Raw genomic sequence first — 17228 nt, 5'->3', positions numbered from 1 at the left:
ATATGTTAATTAATAAAGTCTCATCATTAGTAAACAGTACCCCTTAAAAAAATCATTGTAGTGCAGCCCAATAACCCAGTGGCTCCCATTTATGTAATGAACAAATAACAGCTTTATGACTTTGTATCTTAGTTAACAGTAGTCACTGTTCAAGCTTTATTTATTGTTTTAGTTGGTGTAACTTAGTTGGCTGCATTATTTATGTAATTTTCCCTTTTTACATTACAAGGCAATGTACAGTATTCTGATACATGCAGTACATAAGATTCTTTAGAACAGTTATGCACATGGCATGCAATGCTGGATTTATACATTGGATCCCAGGAAGTGATCAACTGGAGGGAAAAAAGTTGGTCTAGGCACCTTGGCTGAAGGAACCAGAGGTTATATTACACAGTAAATACACATCTGGTTTGAAGGGCAAATGTAGCATCTGCAACATGGGCAGTGGTACCTCTTGAGGAAGTTGAATTATTTGACAAACCAATTTAGGACCACACAAGGTGCCATCCAGCATCAGGGTACAGCTGCAAGGTTTCATGAACCATTCCTTGCCATCCAGCAGGGTTTTATGAACCATTCCTATTTCTAACATTAGGAAATTGATTTTTTCCTAGGCTGTCTTAACATTACTGTTTTAATCACAGATCAGATATAAAGGACAATTTGAGTTACAACCTCCAACTAAAATCCTGTGTAGTCTAGATAGTGAAGTGATACAACATTAGAAGACTTTAAAACTGCAGTTCTTTCTGGATCCCCCAAAGTGTATCTGCACTCTTCTTCAAACAGGCCTCTTCTTCATGAGTCAGAGTCACTTTCACAACGTCTGAGATTCCATTCTGTCCCAAGATGCAAGGAACACTAAGGAAGACATCCTCTTTTATTCCATAGAGACCCTGAGGATGAAATGAAAAATATTTTATGTTTTTTCTACGCATTCTGGGATCTCCCAAGACTTTCTATTCTCTACAATCATGAAGCTTACTTAATACAACTTGGCAAGTAAAATTTCTTCCTAGATTTTCACTTAGGATGTAATGAACAGTGAAAAAGAAAGTCATTAAAATAGCAGCAAGACTTCCATTCTAAAAGAAAATCTACATTATTGCTATTATCCCTCATACTTTCCAATTTTTATTGTCTGACACTTTGGTAACTTTGAGCGTGATTTCTATTTTTCCCCAAAGGAGAAAAATTTTTGTCTTTTATAGTCTTCCACTCATCAACAAAATTGAATCAAGTTTTTCAGTCAACAGGTCATTATTAAGTAGCTATGTGTTAATAACCACAGTACTAGTAGACATTAATCCTAAAGCTCAACCATGTCTTTTCAAAAAAGAAAGCTGCAGGTGTACTAATTTATTTCACTCAAATCAATGATTAAGGACTTACCTTAATCTAATTGCTTTCTGAAATGAGTTTAAAAAACAAAACAAAACAGGAAATAACGGCATTCAAGTACATTTTACTACATAGACCTACCTTAATCATGGTGGAAATCGGATGCACCCGCCTAAGATTCTTCATTATACTTTCTGCCAAATCGGCTACTGACAGTCCAATGGCCCAGGATGTGTAGCCTTTCAGTTTGATCACCTCATAAGCACTGTAGGATAGCGAAGGACAGGAAAAAGTAGGGTAGGAGGAACAAAGAAAAAGCTTTCACTGAACACATGCTTTATAAGAAATCACTGATATAATAAGTAATACTATATAAAGTTGCATTATATACCTAAGTGTAACCCTTGCACATGTATGCCAGGATATCATGTATGGGGATGTTCACAATAGTACTGTTGGTAATAGCAAGAACCTGGCAACAACCCCAGTGCTCTTCAACGGGAGGATGGATAAATTATACATAGTTTGTTTGTCAAAACAAACAACTATGGCTCAGGCAACAAAATAGATGATTCTTATAAAGGCAATAGTAAATTTAAAAAAGCAGATCCAAGAAGATTACATATTGCATACTTGACTTGGGATTATCTCAGGAGTGTGTATGTGGGGTGGGGGGTTAGGGGTAGAGAGGTAAGTGGGAAGAGCACAGAACCACTCATTTCCAAGCACCAGCAGACTAATAATTCCAATTCAACAAACACTACAGTTAGTTGACAGCAACTGTCAACATTTCTTGGGCTGGATGATGGGTTCACAGGTTTTAACAAATACAAATCAGAAGGCCTTGCTTAGACCAATCATGATTCATTCTTCAATTCCATAGACCTGAGGTCTACACATGGCTACCTTATTTAAAGTAAATAATGCCAGTAGGTTGCAAGTTTCCCTATTTGAACAATTTCTAACAGTTAATTCTTTTTTTGTACCATGGTGAATTTGTATCTTGCTTAAAACTTTATAATCTGAGTAAATAAGCAGCTAGTTGTATTTCTATTCATGATTATAAGAACTTAGATTAAAAAATTCTTATTCCTAACTAAATCAATGATACATGCTTTTGAAGTAAAGACTGAATCTCAAAATCAGGTAGACTTGTTTTATATCTTTGTTTACATATACAGAAGAGTTATCATACTATAAATTGAGAATAATGGCAAATAAAAGTAGACTGTCACATTAATACATGCCTGCAATATCTAATACCTTTACCTGTTTTATAGTACGAGTTTTAACAAGCTTTAGAAAACAAGTTTTCTGACAGTTACCAAATGCAAAGGTTATTAAACTTTTCATCTTTTATCTTTCTGGCCACATGCAGGGCTTGCCAGATCTCAGTTCCTCAACCAGGGATGAACTCACAAGCTCGGCAGTGAAAGCTCAAGTCCTAACCACTAGACAACCAGGGGATTTCCAAAACTTTTAATTCCTTAAGTAAAAATAATAAATTTTAACCTTCTGTGTTACAAACTATGAGATCTATTACCTGTCAACCACTTGTTTGTGAACCGCTTTCCACTGTTCCTTATCTGCATCAGTGCCTAATTCAGGGTGTAAATTCTTCAGGGAGACACCAGCAACATTCACTCCACTCCATACAGGCACTAAACAAAAGAGTACAGAATATATTCACTCCCAAGCACTGCCTAGCTGACCAGTAATTCTGACCCATTCTCCAAAAACTGTGTTTTCTTATTTGAGGAAGATTATCCCCTTTTGATAGGTGGTCAAGACTACCAATACTCTTAGATTTTTGCTGATTAAATTATGTAAAGCTAAGAATTTTCACTGTATGCTAATCTGCTTTTTCCTAATGGGAAATATTGAGACGGGATATTATGAGATCATAAGAGGAATTTTCTTGCCATAGGAACCGAGAACTCTGCACAAATTATAACATCTTTCAACTGTGATGATAACAGATTTTTTCTCATACATTGCATTTGGATCAGCTGACCTTTTCAGGGACAAGCAGTTTGCCTATAAACAGCTGTGATATTAAGAACTATCATCTTATTTAATATTTTCATTGTAATAAATTTCATTCCTCATCCCTTATACCAAAATATGTCACACAAAAATGGCTAAAATCTTTAACAATTCTAGCATATAATTATACCAAGAGATAAGATTTCTGGAAACCATCTACCCTAATAAATGGGTATCTGATTTAGACTCTGATTCAGTAATGATATTCCTGTCAATGTTTTTACAGTCTTTTTACAAACAATAAAAGAAGTCATACTTACCACTAGAGTCGCCATGCTCCCCAAGGATCCACCCATGGCAGCTTAATGGGTGAACTCCCAGCCTCTCCCCCATGAGATAACGGAAGCGAGCTGAATCCAGATTGCAACCACTTCCAATAACACGGTTTTTGGGAAAGCCGCTTATCTTCCAAGCCACATAGGTCAAAATATCGACTGTGGAGAAAATATTTAGGCAGAGGTATTATGTGAATTGGGCTTTCCTGGTGGCTCAGAAGGTAAAGAATCTGCCCGCAATGCAGGAGACCCGGCTTTGATCCCTGAGTCGGGAAGATCCCCTGGAAAATGGAATGGCTACCCACTCCAGTATTTTCGCCTGCAGAACTCCATGGACAGAGGAACCTGGCAGGCCCCAGTCCACGGGGTCGCAAAGAGTTGGACACAATTGAGAGACTAACATTTTCACTATGTGAATCATGAGCTAATGACTGACTACTCAAGATTCATGGCTCTGTATAGATCTTGGTATTTATCATGACCAATCAATATTTCTGTTAATATTTTTAAGCCTCTGTATTGTGTATAACAAATACATTAAGAATTCAAGAAGTGTAGTTTAATGAAAATAAGTTGTGCATCAATAACACATTATTCATAATTATTCCTTATCCAAGATCTTCCTAGGCAAGTTACAAATTTTAAAGTGCCAACTACGTTAAAGACTTTGTTTCCCCTTGATGTTTTAAATGTAACTTACAAAAACACAAATTCACTCTCAGGAGGAAAATGAAAAATATGAGAAATATATATAGATTATGATACATACTATCAGTTTTACTCTAGCTCATCTATTTTTATGCCATTAAAAGTCTCACCTGGATTGGAAACAACAAGCAACTTGCAATTTGGGCTGTATTTTACAATATTAGGAATGATGAATTTAAAGATGTTCACATTACGCTGGACCAAATTCAGACGGCTCTCTCCCTCTTGCTGACGTGCCCCAGCTGTGATAATAACCAGCCTGGAGTTTGCTGTCACATTATAGTCTAGACAAAAGAGAAACAATAACTAGATTAAGGCTTTTAAGAAAACTCCAGCAAAAATTTGTTCCATTAACTTTTTAAATGGACAGTTTTATCAGGGTTTTGTGTATGTGGCATATATATGCCCAGACTCCTCCTTTACTTTTGGAGTTTTATCACTGTGGCCACTTACACGGAGGAAGTGGCCACTACATCGACACCTTCCTCGTATTATGTAATTATGTTGTGGCTTTATATAACTATGAATGGGGGGAGCTGAAAGGAATCACATTTATTTCACACTCATATCAAATGAGACACACCCCAATTTTTTGCCACCTGAGCTTAATGTTCACACTTTTCCACAATCCTATTTCTACTTAATTGTGGTCATATCAGCTCAGGGATGGGTTTTTTTTTTTTTTTTTAAAGCAGAGGCAACTTCACACTTATCAAGCATGTCTTGCTTCTATATATCCTGTGGCACAGTATGGTTAATCCTGGGTTGAAGACAATGAAACGAGTAATCTATAAGATAAATGGTCAATGGTTTTCAAGTGTTAAAACAGACTATTTCGGCCCGTGTCTGTTTCCTGGCTGGTGCTTATAAAGTGTGACAAGGTCAAGCCAAGAATATCTGCTGAACAGGCTCATTTACCCTAGTCTCTACCTTGTGTTAGTGTATGAAAGGAAATAATGGAAGTAAGTGTATTTAACTATTTGAAGCAATGTGGTAAACTATGAACCTAAGAAGCTTTGCTAATTATATTATAATTCAGATGTTTCTACATCATGGACAAACTGGATTTTCATTTAAAAACACTTTTGGAAATTCAAACATTGATATCTATAGATATCAATGCAAAATTGTTCAAAAGGCTCTCTTATCCTGTATAAAGAAGAAATCTTTGAAGAACTGATAGGATTTTCAAGCCTGATAAAGAATTAAGCCTAACACAGAATGTAATATAAATTTGCCAAAATCAACCTTTGCCAGAGACAATTTTTGGTGTTCTAAGGAAAAGGCTGCCATGCTGGAGATCCATCATCTCTCCCTTCAGTTTATCTTCCATGACATCAACAAGAGCAATTTCATCTGCCAAGTCCTGAAAGACATAAAATTTTAGTTCAATGGAAAATAGCCACTTCCAAATTTTTAGACAAGCATGCAAAATTTCCGCATTTCTGGTATAGGAGAATTCTGCTACTTTATCATCAGTACGTACCTCAAAGTAGAGGTTGGCTCCCATTAAAAGCTCACTCATAGATGACATATACATAGGAAAAAGAACTGACCCCTCTCTCATTGGAGCACCCTTGGCAAGAGCTCCACCACTGCACAGAAGCAGAACACTGAATTTGCAGTGAGTACCACCCAGTTATGTGAAACTGCTCTATTTAGTCTCTCGAATTCAGTTTTACACATTGATTTTAGGTTGTTAGTCATTAAATAGATGATACCAACTAGTATTAAGGCCTAAAAAGTGGTATTCTAGATCATTCCCTGGTTACATGTTTTCCATATGTTAACCAACATAAAAGTTTTACTTATAGACAGATTTGTGCATTACAAAATGTTGGTGAAAAATATCCTTTCAAGTGAACCTATAGAAGTTCATAGGTGCATCTCAGACAAGGAGCGCCAATAATAGCTTTAATACAAATGGAATGTGGACTATCACAACCAAAGAGATTATAAGAGGTGAGGTGCAGATCTACCCCTAATCATTTACAGTGTAATAAGTGGTCTGCCAGTTACTCTTGGCCACACCTGAGTTAGGGGGCATCACAGAAAACGACCACAGGTGGTTCACTGGTTTGGGAGAAATAAATGGCATCAATGTCTGATCCAAATGAAGACTTTGAATAACATGTGGTCTCTTTTAAGAACACAGAGAGCAACCTGTGTGGTTACAAGACCTTTGCAGAGCTCATTGCTGCCTTCAGTCCCTTCTCATTTCAGTCCTTTTTGTTCGGAATCCAGAATTCATCACTTCACTTTCTTATTAGTAACTCCAAATCTGAACTTTAAAATATTTTAATATTGTAAGCTCTCTCAATTTCTTTTTAATACAAACCAGGCTTGAATGCTATAAAAAGTGTTTTTTATTCATTCACAAATTTTTTCTAATTAAATGTTAGTTCCACTATTGATACCAAAACTGCTATCCAAGGAGCGGGGCAGATGGGATTACTATGGGCAAAAGACTTCCCACATTCAGTTTATATGCATCAATTTCAATTCAAAAATTACTTTTAAATAATTTTAGCTTGCTTAAAGGCATAGACTCTACTTTTTCATTTGTAGGCAACTAACGAGGTTAAATAAAGCACAGCGAATTTAAGGAACTGGGTTTCCAACCTAGCAACCTTTAATTTTTGTAGTTTAGATAACCCTTTTGGTTTAGCATCAGGTTTTAAAAAGTTTGTTTCACATGAAGTTCTTTCAATGAGTGCATGAGCTTATATATTTGTATATACAATGTGATAATGCAATCTTGGAGAGTAAATGGTAGACGGGTGGAGTCAAGGTATCTTTAAGGGACTTGCAAAGTGAAAGGCTCTCACTTACCTTCATTAAGATACTGATGGCACAGGCCATGCCAACAGCACCAACCCCAACAACTGTAATCTTATTCTGGGGGACATGTTCTTCCTTAATAAGATTCTGAATCAGCTGATCCTTGAGAGTTGCCATCTTGGACTTAGACCCTAAAGGAACCTATAAGGGAAAAACATGCCCCGTCACTTGCATCCTTCCCAAAACTCTTCTGAAAAAGCTTCTTTTGCTTCTTTTTGGGATACCTGCCCCTAAAAATCACAAGAAATGACTAAAAGCGGGGGGAGGAGGAAGCAAACCTACCAAGAGACAAAGAAGAACTGAAAGGCCTAATGCCGGGCTCTGGTCTGACTAGGGTCTTGGTGTAAAGTTCCTCACCTTGGCGTGGAAAAATAATACTGAAGTTTGGGTATAAGTATAGCCTCCTGAAGGCTCACTCATCTTGACTTATTAACTCCAAGCGGAGCTAGCCTTTCTTCAAACAAGATCACTATAAGCCGCCGGCCCAACACTTCGGCAGTCACCAGGGCTCCTGCCAAGCCCTTAAGGACCACAGGTACAGCTCTACTCCAATCCCCAGGACTCTTGCCAAGCACCGCAAGGACCACAGATACGCGCGTAAAGCGGCTCTAACCGCCTTCACAGCACTAGCCGGAACCCGTGGGAGCTCTGCTCATGCGCAGCTCTAGTTTTCGCCTCCCTGTCCCCAACCCCCGCCCCGAAGAAGCAGTGAGCATCCAGTGGCCAGTGTGTAGGGGACCGCGGAGTTTACGCCCCGCCCAGACCCGGAAGATTAGCGGCCGCCCCTCCCCCACCCAGGCACCGCGCCGCTCATCTTGTGCGCAAGCGCACCTCAGCGCTGGATGGAGGCCAGAGTCGTGTGCCTCCGTGCCGCTGGCTACTGAGAGGTGAGCCCTAGCCCCGACAGCCCGGCGCTGGCTTACGGAGCCCCGCCCGTAAGCGCACCTGATAAGGAGGGAGTCTACTGCTCTGTGGGTCTGAATGAGCTCGGAATCAAAAGACTTTTCCAGACTGAACTCGTGCTCTGAAGCACACTTGTTCGTGAAGCCCGGCTGGCTGCCTCCCCGGCCTGGCGCGCTGCCAGAACCAGAGTTTAAATCTTGATACCAGGCACCAGGGGCTGTTAGCCAACTCACATGGAGGCACCTTGCGTGGCTTCTGCTGTGATCTTTGTTGCAAAAGCGTGAGGACTGGTATAAGGAAACTTTGTTACTACAGGGAATGTAGCAGTAGCTGCAGAGACCCCTAAAGTTCATCAATAGTTCCTTTTGGTGGAAGCCTCGATTTCCAGAGCCGGGGCGGGGGGGGGGCGGGGGGCGGGGGGCGGGTAGGGGTGGTTCTGCGTTCACTGGAGAGATTTTCATAGATTGCATCCCGAAAGCACTACGTCTAATCTTGACAGTGCTCCAAAGGGCAAAAATATCTGAGAGGACTTACAGGCAGGCAGCCCAGAGTCACCAAGCTGGAATCGAGTCTCTCCTGACAAATCACTGCTATTTCTAGACAGCCCTGAAAGGTTTCTGCAGCCCGGCGGGGGAAGGGAGTGCTTTCTGCAGACATCTGGTTTCACCAAAACCGAAGCTCTGGGCTCCAACGCTCCCTTCAGTGTGGGGATACGGATGGGAAGTGGAGCCCTGGAGAAAGAGGGTCTATCTCCCCCCAGCTCTGCCAGGCCCTCACTGTGACCTTAGAGATGCCCTAATCGGCCTTAGGTTCCCCGTTTGTTAAAAGGAGATGAAGGTACCAGATGATCCTTCTTTGATTCTACTGAGAGGAGGGAGAGCTGGTACCCTTTCTCCTTCGTATTTATATGCACCACGTCTAGTTCAGCGACCGATACAGCGGCAGCTGCTTAACAAAAGTAACTTGCGCCAAGAGCTCCTTCTCATCTGCAGGCAGCGGCTGCCCCAAGGAGCCCACCTCCCAAGAAGCCCACCTCCCAAGAATGCCAGGATTACAATGCGATCCGAGCGCACCCAGCGGCTTTCCAGCTTCCGGGAATCCGCCCCAGACTTCTGAAGCTTTTTCGGTTCCGTGGACTCCGGCAACCTGACTTCGAGCTCCGTGCGGCTTGCTCATTTCAAGCCCGGAGGTGTACTCCACCCCCCCCCCCCCACTCCCCCCTCCCCAACCAGTCGTCTCCTATTCCGTCTGCATCTACCCGGACCTTCGACCCCAGGTTAGGTGCGACCACCTCCTTGGTTCCCCAGCCCGGCCAGAGGCCATTGTGCCCACTTAGAGCAGCAGCAGCCGTTCAGGATCCGGCCCCCGAGACCGTTTGGTAGTGTGGGGCCACCGCCCAGGTCTCAGGACTATGCCCTTTGGAAGCAGCGCCTACACCTCCCAAGAGCGGGGACCCCCTCCCCCCCCATGGGCAGCGCCTGGGCCACTGAAGCCTAGAGCGATCGCCCTTGCCCTCGGGCGCAGAGAGCGCCAGGCCGGACCGTACCGGGAGTGACCGTCGAGCGGGCGGGCGTCGGAGGCGCACGGCGTGGGATCCGGACTTGGCTGCAGCGGCTCCGGTACTCGGAGTGGGGCGCGGGAGGGGCCTTAAATGGAACCGCGAGGCTGACGTCAAGGGGGAACCGGGCGGACGTGCGAGAACCCACGTGTGCGCTGGGGTGGGGGCGGGCTCCCAGCCGGGCGGGGCGGTAAAGATGCCCCGGCGGCGCGCGCAGGCGGAGGACCCGCAGGCGGGCCGACCCACGTGCGCCGAGACTTCAGAAGGACTGCGCAGAGGCGTGCTATCTCTGGCACAAAACACAGAGCCGTAAGCCGAGATCAAGCCGACCGTCCATTTCCTCTTCCATAAAATGTGGAAGTTACTTTCAAGGAAGGCTCAACCTGAATTTTTGCCGCTGTTCCCCACTGCCCAACTTCTAGCACGTAACCGACACTCGACAGAATATTTGTTGAAAAAAAGCAAATTCTTAGCACAGCGTCAGTCTACTTAACCCAAGTCGTGTGATTTCCAAAACTTGACCCTGCCTGTCCCCCTACGGCTAAAACTTGCAAGTCTCACAACTCAAAGTAAAACCTCAGCCTCTTGATTGCACTCCCTGCTGCCCTACCGGTCAAGCATCTGTGTCCCAGCCACGCCCCAGAGCAGCCTAGGTTTTATGTTTTTAACATGATATTTTTACCTCCAGCCTTGGTTCACCCTGGTTCCTGGCCGGCCTTCCTCTGCTGTGTCTTTCAACTGTACCCATCTTCTCACCCTCCCCTCAACCCCACAACACCCACAGAGTTGGTATCCCCCTCCTGTCTGCTTGCACCACACCAGTCTGTACCTCCTGCCAACCGCTTTGCAGTAGAAGTGTGTGTGTGACTCAGCTGTCCTACCTGCCCATGAATGTTTTAAGGGTATAGGTGAATCCACTTCCTCCATGCACCTGGGCACCGATTAATAGCCGCCAGCTGTGAAAAATATCCCTACTGGTGAGTTCCTTGGTTTTGAAGGGAAAACTCGAACCTCAGCTCCAGAAAACAGGGCAGCTTTCTAGCACATCCTAACAGTTTTCCCGGGCTTCCTAGGTGGCTTAGTGGTAAAGAATCCACCTGCCAGTGCAGGAGACGTGTTTGATCCCTGGGTCAGGAAGATTCCCTGGAGAAGGGAATGGCAACCCACTCCAGTAGTCTTGCCTGGGAAATTCCATGGACAGAGGAGCCTGGCCAGCTACAATTCATGGGGTTGTAAGAGTCAGAGATGACTTAGCAACTAAACAACAAAAAGCAGTTTTCTCACCACTCCAGGAGGCTCAGGAATCTAGTCTGTCTTCCCAAACACACAGCTGGAGGGACTGAGGGCCAGCCACAGGTTCTCCAGGGTTCCTCAGGGCAGGGCGAATTGCAGCAGTGTCTGTGGTTCATCAGCCTTTGCAACAAGGGGCTCATTCAGCCAGGGCTGGGCCCCTGCCTTCCTATCAGTGCAACCACAGCTGTCAGGAGGAGGCGGGCAGAGCCCGGAGAGCAGAGGTTAGGCTGGGGAGACAGGTAGGAACCTTCAACAGCTGGGCTTTGGGACCACCTCTGAAGATAATCTAGGCAGAGAGTTTGCAGTCTTCTAAATTAAGGCATCTAACGACAGCTCATTCCAAGCACAGCTTCCCTCTGTTTATGTAGAACTGGAGCTTCTATTTTATTCTACAAATATGAATCAAACAAGTACTGTTTACTCAGCACCTCCTGTGGGTCAGGCAGCAAGCTAGACAGTCCCCATCCTCATCTTCACTTTAATTGTTTGGAATAGGCATAATTATCCTGATTTTTCAGATGAGAAAACTGAGGCACAAAGAGATTACTGGTTTTGCCCAAGTTCTACAGCTAATCATTGATTTCAGCTGGTACTTTAATCCAGGCTGAGGACTCCAAACTAGGAGTTTTTCCTCTATAGGATGTTGTCCCCCTCCGACTCTCAGTTCAGTTCAGTTCGGTCGCTCAGTCGTGTCCGACTCTTTGCAACCACATGAATTGCAGCACGCCAGGCCTCCCTGTCCATCACCAACTCCCGAAGTTTACCCAAACTCGTGTCCATCGAGTCGGTGATGCCATCCAGCCAGCTCATCCTCTGTCGTCCCCTTCTCCTCCTGCCCCCAATCCCTCCCAACATAAGGGTCTTTTCCAATCAGTCAACTCGTCGCGTGAAGTGGCCAAAGTTATTGGAGTTCCTACCCCTCACCCCCCACCAATTCCACAAAGGCCAAGAAATTATATAGGGGGGCCCAAGCCAGTCCCAGGTTCAGAAAGTTCAGTTTCCAGTGAGAGGCAGTGGGCGTCAGTGGGTGTCTCTGCCCATCTGCTTGAGCCGAGACATGGGTCTCTGATCCTCACGGGACTTACACCGCTGACACTCCGACTTCTCAGGCCTTTGGCTGGGACTGGGATGCACACCACCTGCTTTCCTGGATCTCCAGCTTGCAGACAGCAGATCGTGGGACTTCTCAGCCTCCATAATCGCGTGAGCCAATTCTTTATAATACATCTCATTTTATATATAAATATTCGCTTTCTCTGGAGAACCCTGACTAACACAGAATCCTGACTAATGCAATCCAAACACAAGAATTTCTGTACTAAAGTCAAAGCTGAGGGTGGGGCAGGAAACTGTTTCAGAAGGCAGAACAGACTTTTCATCCTGACGAAGTGGTTTTTTTGGGGGGGGCGGGGGCAGTTTCTTTAAAAGGGAAAATCTCACAAAGAGGTGATGTGATCGGGGACAGGCTGGCTGTTGAGCAGAGAATGGGTGCTGTTCCGCATCCAACCTAAGATTTTCCTAAAGTGACCTTGGCCAGAGAATGGTGTCTACCCAAAACACATGTCATTCCTTCATCCAGTAAGTATATATTATCTTCCTCCTCAAGAGCATTCAGTGGCCCCTCAGTCAATGGCCTCCAGAATAAAATCCAAATTCTTTGAAAAGGCTCAGTAGACTTTCTATGATCCAAAGCCCACATCCCCTCTCTGGCCTTATCTCCTATTTTCCTGCATGCCATTCCCAAGGGTACTTACCACATTCCCCAAATATGCCACTCACTTCCACCTAGGCAGTTCCTTCAATCTACATGATCCCCCTTGCCACCATCCCTGCCCACCCAAACCCCATACCTCCACAGGTCAAGTGCTGTTCCTTTGGCTTTATATTAAATTAGTTCTTACTGCTGTGCATCTCTTTCTTGGATTAGATTGTAAGCTCCTAATGGGCAGAAACTTTCTCATTCATCTATCTCCATATCACCAGCATTTAGTTTAATAAATAAATATATTTCAAATTACATGCCTGCTATGTAAAGAGTATCATTATAGGTGCTGGGGATACAAAAGTGAATAAGACAAATTTATAAGGTTTCTCCACAAATTTAATGGAGAAAACCAACAGCATCCCACTCAGTAATTAAAGTGCAAGATAAAATGTAGCATTGACACAAAAGAGGGAGAAAGGAATGCTCTAGCATTCAGATGAGAGACAGGTCCTTTGGCCAGGGATACCTGTGAGGGCTTTCTGGAAGAGGTAGGATCTGAACTCAGCCTTAAAAAAAGAGAGAGAAAGAGAGAGAGACTTGAACCAATGAAGATCATGTGTTGAAAAAGCAGAAAACAAATGTCCGGAGTCAGGAAATTCAAGGTATATCTGGTGAATCTTTAGCTTTTAATGTCAGGCTAAGAGATATGGCAGTTTGCTTTTTTGGTTTTTGGTGGCCACTGGAAGTTACCGAAGTTTTGGGGGAATGGAGGAGATGGGGTGAAAGCAAGACGGTTGAGAGCTGATGGTTGAGGGCTGAGTAAGGACAGTGTTGCATACAAACAGAAAGTATAGGACATACACAGCTCCAACCAACTCTGGACGAAACATTCACTTCTATAACACACTATGCATGCCTCCACAGCCCCTCTGAAGACTCACTGACAGCCTGACTTTTTTTTTTTTTCCCACCTTTTCCATGGCTACAAAGCTGATGACTTTCCAGAGTTGCAGGGTCCAAGATGCAGATTGCCTTATTGGTCTCCATCTCTGACAGGCCAGGGCCTGCTGTGTATGTGCCACAGTGGAAGCTCCTCTCTCTGGGAAGAGAGCAGGTGCCTCCCTCCTCATGAAGTGGGAGACAACTTTATGTCATCCTCCCAACCCCGTCTACTTCTCTCATGATGGGAGTGGCAGCTGAAGACTCTGCCCTGACTCCTCAAGTTCTCCTGGGTGCCATCTCTTCTGGAACCCTGATGGCTCCCTACCCCCAACTCCTTCTCCCCTCCTTCCAGCTGGGCTCACCCTCAGGCACTGGATGCTGCCTCTGTTTCTCTTTTTGAATCAGACTGTAATTCCCTCCAGAGTTCATTCCTCACTTGACCCCCTAATAGAAGGCCCTCAGAAACTCCTGATTCCCTTTGCTGTGTGCAGAACGCCTGTGTCTCCCCAAAAGCCATATGTTGAAAGCTAATTCCCAAGATACTAGTATTTAGAAGTGGGGCTGTTAGGAGGTGATTAGGTCATGAAGGTAGAGACTTCATGAATAGAGTTAGTGCCCTTATAAAGGAGACCCTAGAGAGATTCCTTGTCCCTTCTGCCATGTGAAGACACAGCGAAAAGATTGCCATCTATAAACTTGAAAGCAGACCCTCACTAGAAACTTGCCATTACCTTGCTCTTAAACTTCCAAGCCTCCAGAACTGTGAGAAATGTTTGTTGTTTATAAGCCATTCAGTCTATGGTCTTTTGTTATAGCAGCCTGAACAGACTAAAGCATTACTCTTCTAGCCACTTTCTACCCCAGGAAAGAGATTAGACCTGTGTCCTTTTATCTTCACACTCCCCTGGCAGGGATTTATCGTTGTTGTTGTTGTTCAACCCCACGGACGGTAGCACACCAGGTTCCTCTCTCCACTATCTCCTAGAGTTTGCTCAAATTCATGTCAGTTGAGTTGATGGTACTATTTAACCTTTGCATCCTCTTGCCTGGTGAACCCCATGGACAGTAGGAAGAGGCAGGGAGTTAGGCCTCAAGTCTTCCATCCCATTGATGGATTCCAAGGCAAAGACTCACCAGAATGTAAGTGGCTTCCAAACTGAGACCTTCAGAAATCATTGCTGCAGAGGGAGTCCCAGGACCTCTCCAAGCCAGACAGTTCTCATTGTAACGAAATGTGCCCCTTATCTAATCACAGCAGGGGAGAACTGTGGGAACCTTTGATAGCCTTTCCCTCTGACAGGTTGGGTGGCAAGGACAGTGACAGTCATGGCTTAGCAAAGATGAGTGAGTGGCCTGATAGAAAGGCGACACTGACCTGGGGTTCTCACTCCAGCTTTTCATGAAGATATTGTGGCAATCAGATTCCCTCAGTAGTCTCAGCATCCCTGACTGTAAACAGAAGAGGGTCTGTCTCTTTCAGTTCAAACATCCAGGGAGGCTCAGAGCTAGGGAGTTGAGCCTCCACACACACCTTCATTTTTACAGTTTTGCTCAGGACTCAATGACAAGGCCCCCTCCTACTTTGGAAACTGATCGGGGCTGCTCTGGGACTGGAGGCAGACATTCAAGGCTCCTGGCTCCACTTGTGGTAACAGGAAATCCATGCCTGGCACTCTCTTGTCCCCATAATAGTTCCAAAATGGGGTCCAACATTCCTAAGGCACTGGTGGGTACTGGATTTGTTAATAAAAACAGTCTCACAGGGCTGTGAAAGTGAATCACTGATAACAGGAGCCCATCTCGCTTTGATTCCTGGGTAGATGTTTCAAACCTTTAAACCTTACCAAATGGAGAATTACATTCCAAAGCCTACCTCAAAGAAGAAGAACAATTTCCTCTAAAATTCCAAGAGGATCAAGCCAATTGTAAATAGGAATACGGCCAGGGAAGTTTATTGGTAATTTCCTGGGGCAGGGTGTGGGAAATGAATGGAGGTCTTCTTGTCTGTGCAGCTGCTGACTGCAGAGCACCTTCACTGAAATTTCGGTCCTAGGATTTTGCTTAGGCACTCATCTAGCTCCACCTCACAAAGCAGGGTCTTCTGGAGAAGGAGCCCCTCTGCCCTGTCATTTGAGCCTGCTCAGAGGACCCTGAGCTGAAAAGGTAGACCCACCTCATTTTTCAAGGGTACAAGAAGGGAGCCTGGGGTTGTGTTGGAGGCTTCCCTGATGGCTCAGATGGTAAAGAATCCACCTACAATGCAGGAGACCCAGGTTCGATCCCTGGGTCAGGAAGATTCCCCTGAAGAAGGAAATGGCTACCCACCCCAGTGTTCTTGCCTGGAGAATCCCATGGACAGAGGAGCCTGGCGGGCTACAGTCCGTGGGGTTGCCAAGAGTCGGACATAATTGAGTGACTAACACACATGCTTGTGTTAAGAAGAACAGAAGAGAGCTCCTTTGAAACCCAGGAGGGACCAGAGGTCACAATGGGTCCAGATGTGGAGAAGGCCTCTCTGCAGCTGGATAAAGCTCATTGGGTCCTTCTTTTATGTGTAGCTTGTGGGAAGGGGGCAGGCTTTTGTATCCATTCTCTCAAGGTTTTCACTTCAACCAAGAGAGGAAAGCAGAACAAGAATTTTTACCTCTGTCTCCCTGGTGACACTGCCCAACCTCAAAAGTGTAACCACTTCAGGCCTCATAGATGGAAGGCAGGCAGGTGGATTTCAAACTCCTGCCCTAGCCTTCCTTCTCCTCCACGACTCTGTGCCTCAGTCTTTCTCGGGGTGGTTCACTGACTGGAGAGCAGTTGACCCTTTGCGCCCTGAATATCAAAGGGTGGCTGTGATAAATCCTCTGCAAGGTACCCCATCCAGGGCTGCCGGAAGGTCCAGATGGCTCACCTGCCCCCAGGGCTGCTTCAGGGCCCTTTCTAATAAAGCCTCCCTCTTCCTGGGGCTCCATTAGCCTTGCACAGTCCACGTGTGTGCAGGGTTAAGCCGTGCCCTTTGCACAAACACACTTGCAGCGTCAGGCATCTTAAAGGACATGTTAACTGAGCTCATCTACCAGTTTTAGCCACAGAAGGGATGAAAGCTTAGGAGAGGCCCTCGCAGCCTTGGCCCTCCCTTACCCCCTGAATCAGAGGGAGGCAAGCCCCTCACATGCACACACTCTTTGCTTACACTCTCAAATAGGATCGGCCTACAGGGAAGCCATCATTACGTGTTGGGGAAGTAGGGCTGGGAGAAGGGGAGGGCAGTGACATGCTCTTGACCCTACTTTAGTGTTTCAGGGTGTTGACTAAGAAACAGGAACCTCCCAACCAGTCTAGCGCTCTCTCCTCTGCACCAGACACCACAGCCTTCTCCACCAGCCTGGGCTCTTTCCCAGCACTGTGGGTGTGGCTCCACTCCCAGCTCAACTTCTGGGGTTTTTCCACTGTACCAGAGCCTCTTCCAACAGCCCTGGCTTGGGATTGGTAGCTTGACAGAGAGACCTCACTCTGCAGGAGGCCACACCCCAGCCATTAAAGTCAGAGGATTGGCAGGAGGCCATCTCAGTGGAGCACGGTTCTCCCAGAGCTCCCAGCCTTAGCCGCCTCTGCAGCTCCC

The 17228-nt window shown here is 45.1% G+C and overlaps 1 protein-coding gene across 2 annotated transcripts; it reads right to left on the bottom strand.

Annotated features, from left to right (window-relative positions):
* Nucleotides 1–120: 120 nt before the first annotated feature.
* LDHA (lactate dehydrogenase A) lies at nt 121–10977 on the bottom strand. Of its 2 annotated transcripts, none has more exons than XM_055581305.1 (8): nt 10960–10977; nt 7206–7355; nt 5622–5739; nt 4484–4657; nt 3651–3824; nt 2888–3005; nt 1486–1609; nt 121–899 (listed from the first exon to the last, which is right to left on the bottom strand). In XM_055581305.1, the coding sequence occupies exons 2-8, from the start codon at nt 7329–7331 to the stop codon at nt 735–737; spliced, it is 999 nt and encodes a 332-aa protein (XP_055437280.1). In that variant the 5' UTR covers nt 7332–7355; nt 10960–10977; the 3' UTR covers nt 121–734. The 2 variants fall into 2 exon arrangements, with proteins under 2 accessions (XP_055437280.1, XP_055437279.1); XM_055581304.1 differs by lacking the exon at nt 10960–10977 and adding an exon at nt 9664–9781.
* Between the last annotated feature and the right edge of the window lie 6251 nt (nt 10978–17228).

The sequence above is a fragment of the Bubalus kerabau genome, chromosome 5 (genome assembly GCF_029407905.1).
Source record: "Bubalus kerabau isolate K-KA32 ecotype Philippines breed swamp buffalo chromosome 5, PCC_UOA_SB_1v2, whole genome shotgun sequence".
NCBI classification, from domain to species: Eukaryota; Metazoa; Chordata; class Mammalia; order Artiodactyla; family Bovidae; genus Bubalus; species Bubalus kerabau.
The sequence above is the reverse complement of the archived record's forward strand: the minus strand, read 5'-3'. Positions and strand labels throughout refer to the sequence as shown.

Bases quoted from the DNA above. Each gene is read 5' to 3' on its own strand.
- LDHA (XM_055581305.1), bottom strand. From the start codon at position 7,331: ATGGCAACTCTCAAGGATCAGCTGATTCAGAATCTTATTAAGGAAGAA. The intron at 3,006-3,650 runs GTAAGTATGACT...TCTTTTGTTTAG, and splicing joins GGAGCATGGCGACTCTAGTG to TGCCTGTATGGAGTGGAGTG. The intron at 1,610-2,887 runs GTAATAGATCTC...GCTATCCTACAG, and splicing joins CACAAACAAGTGGTTGACAG to TGCTTATGAGGTGATCAAAC.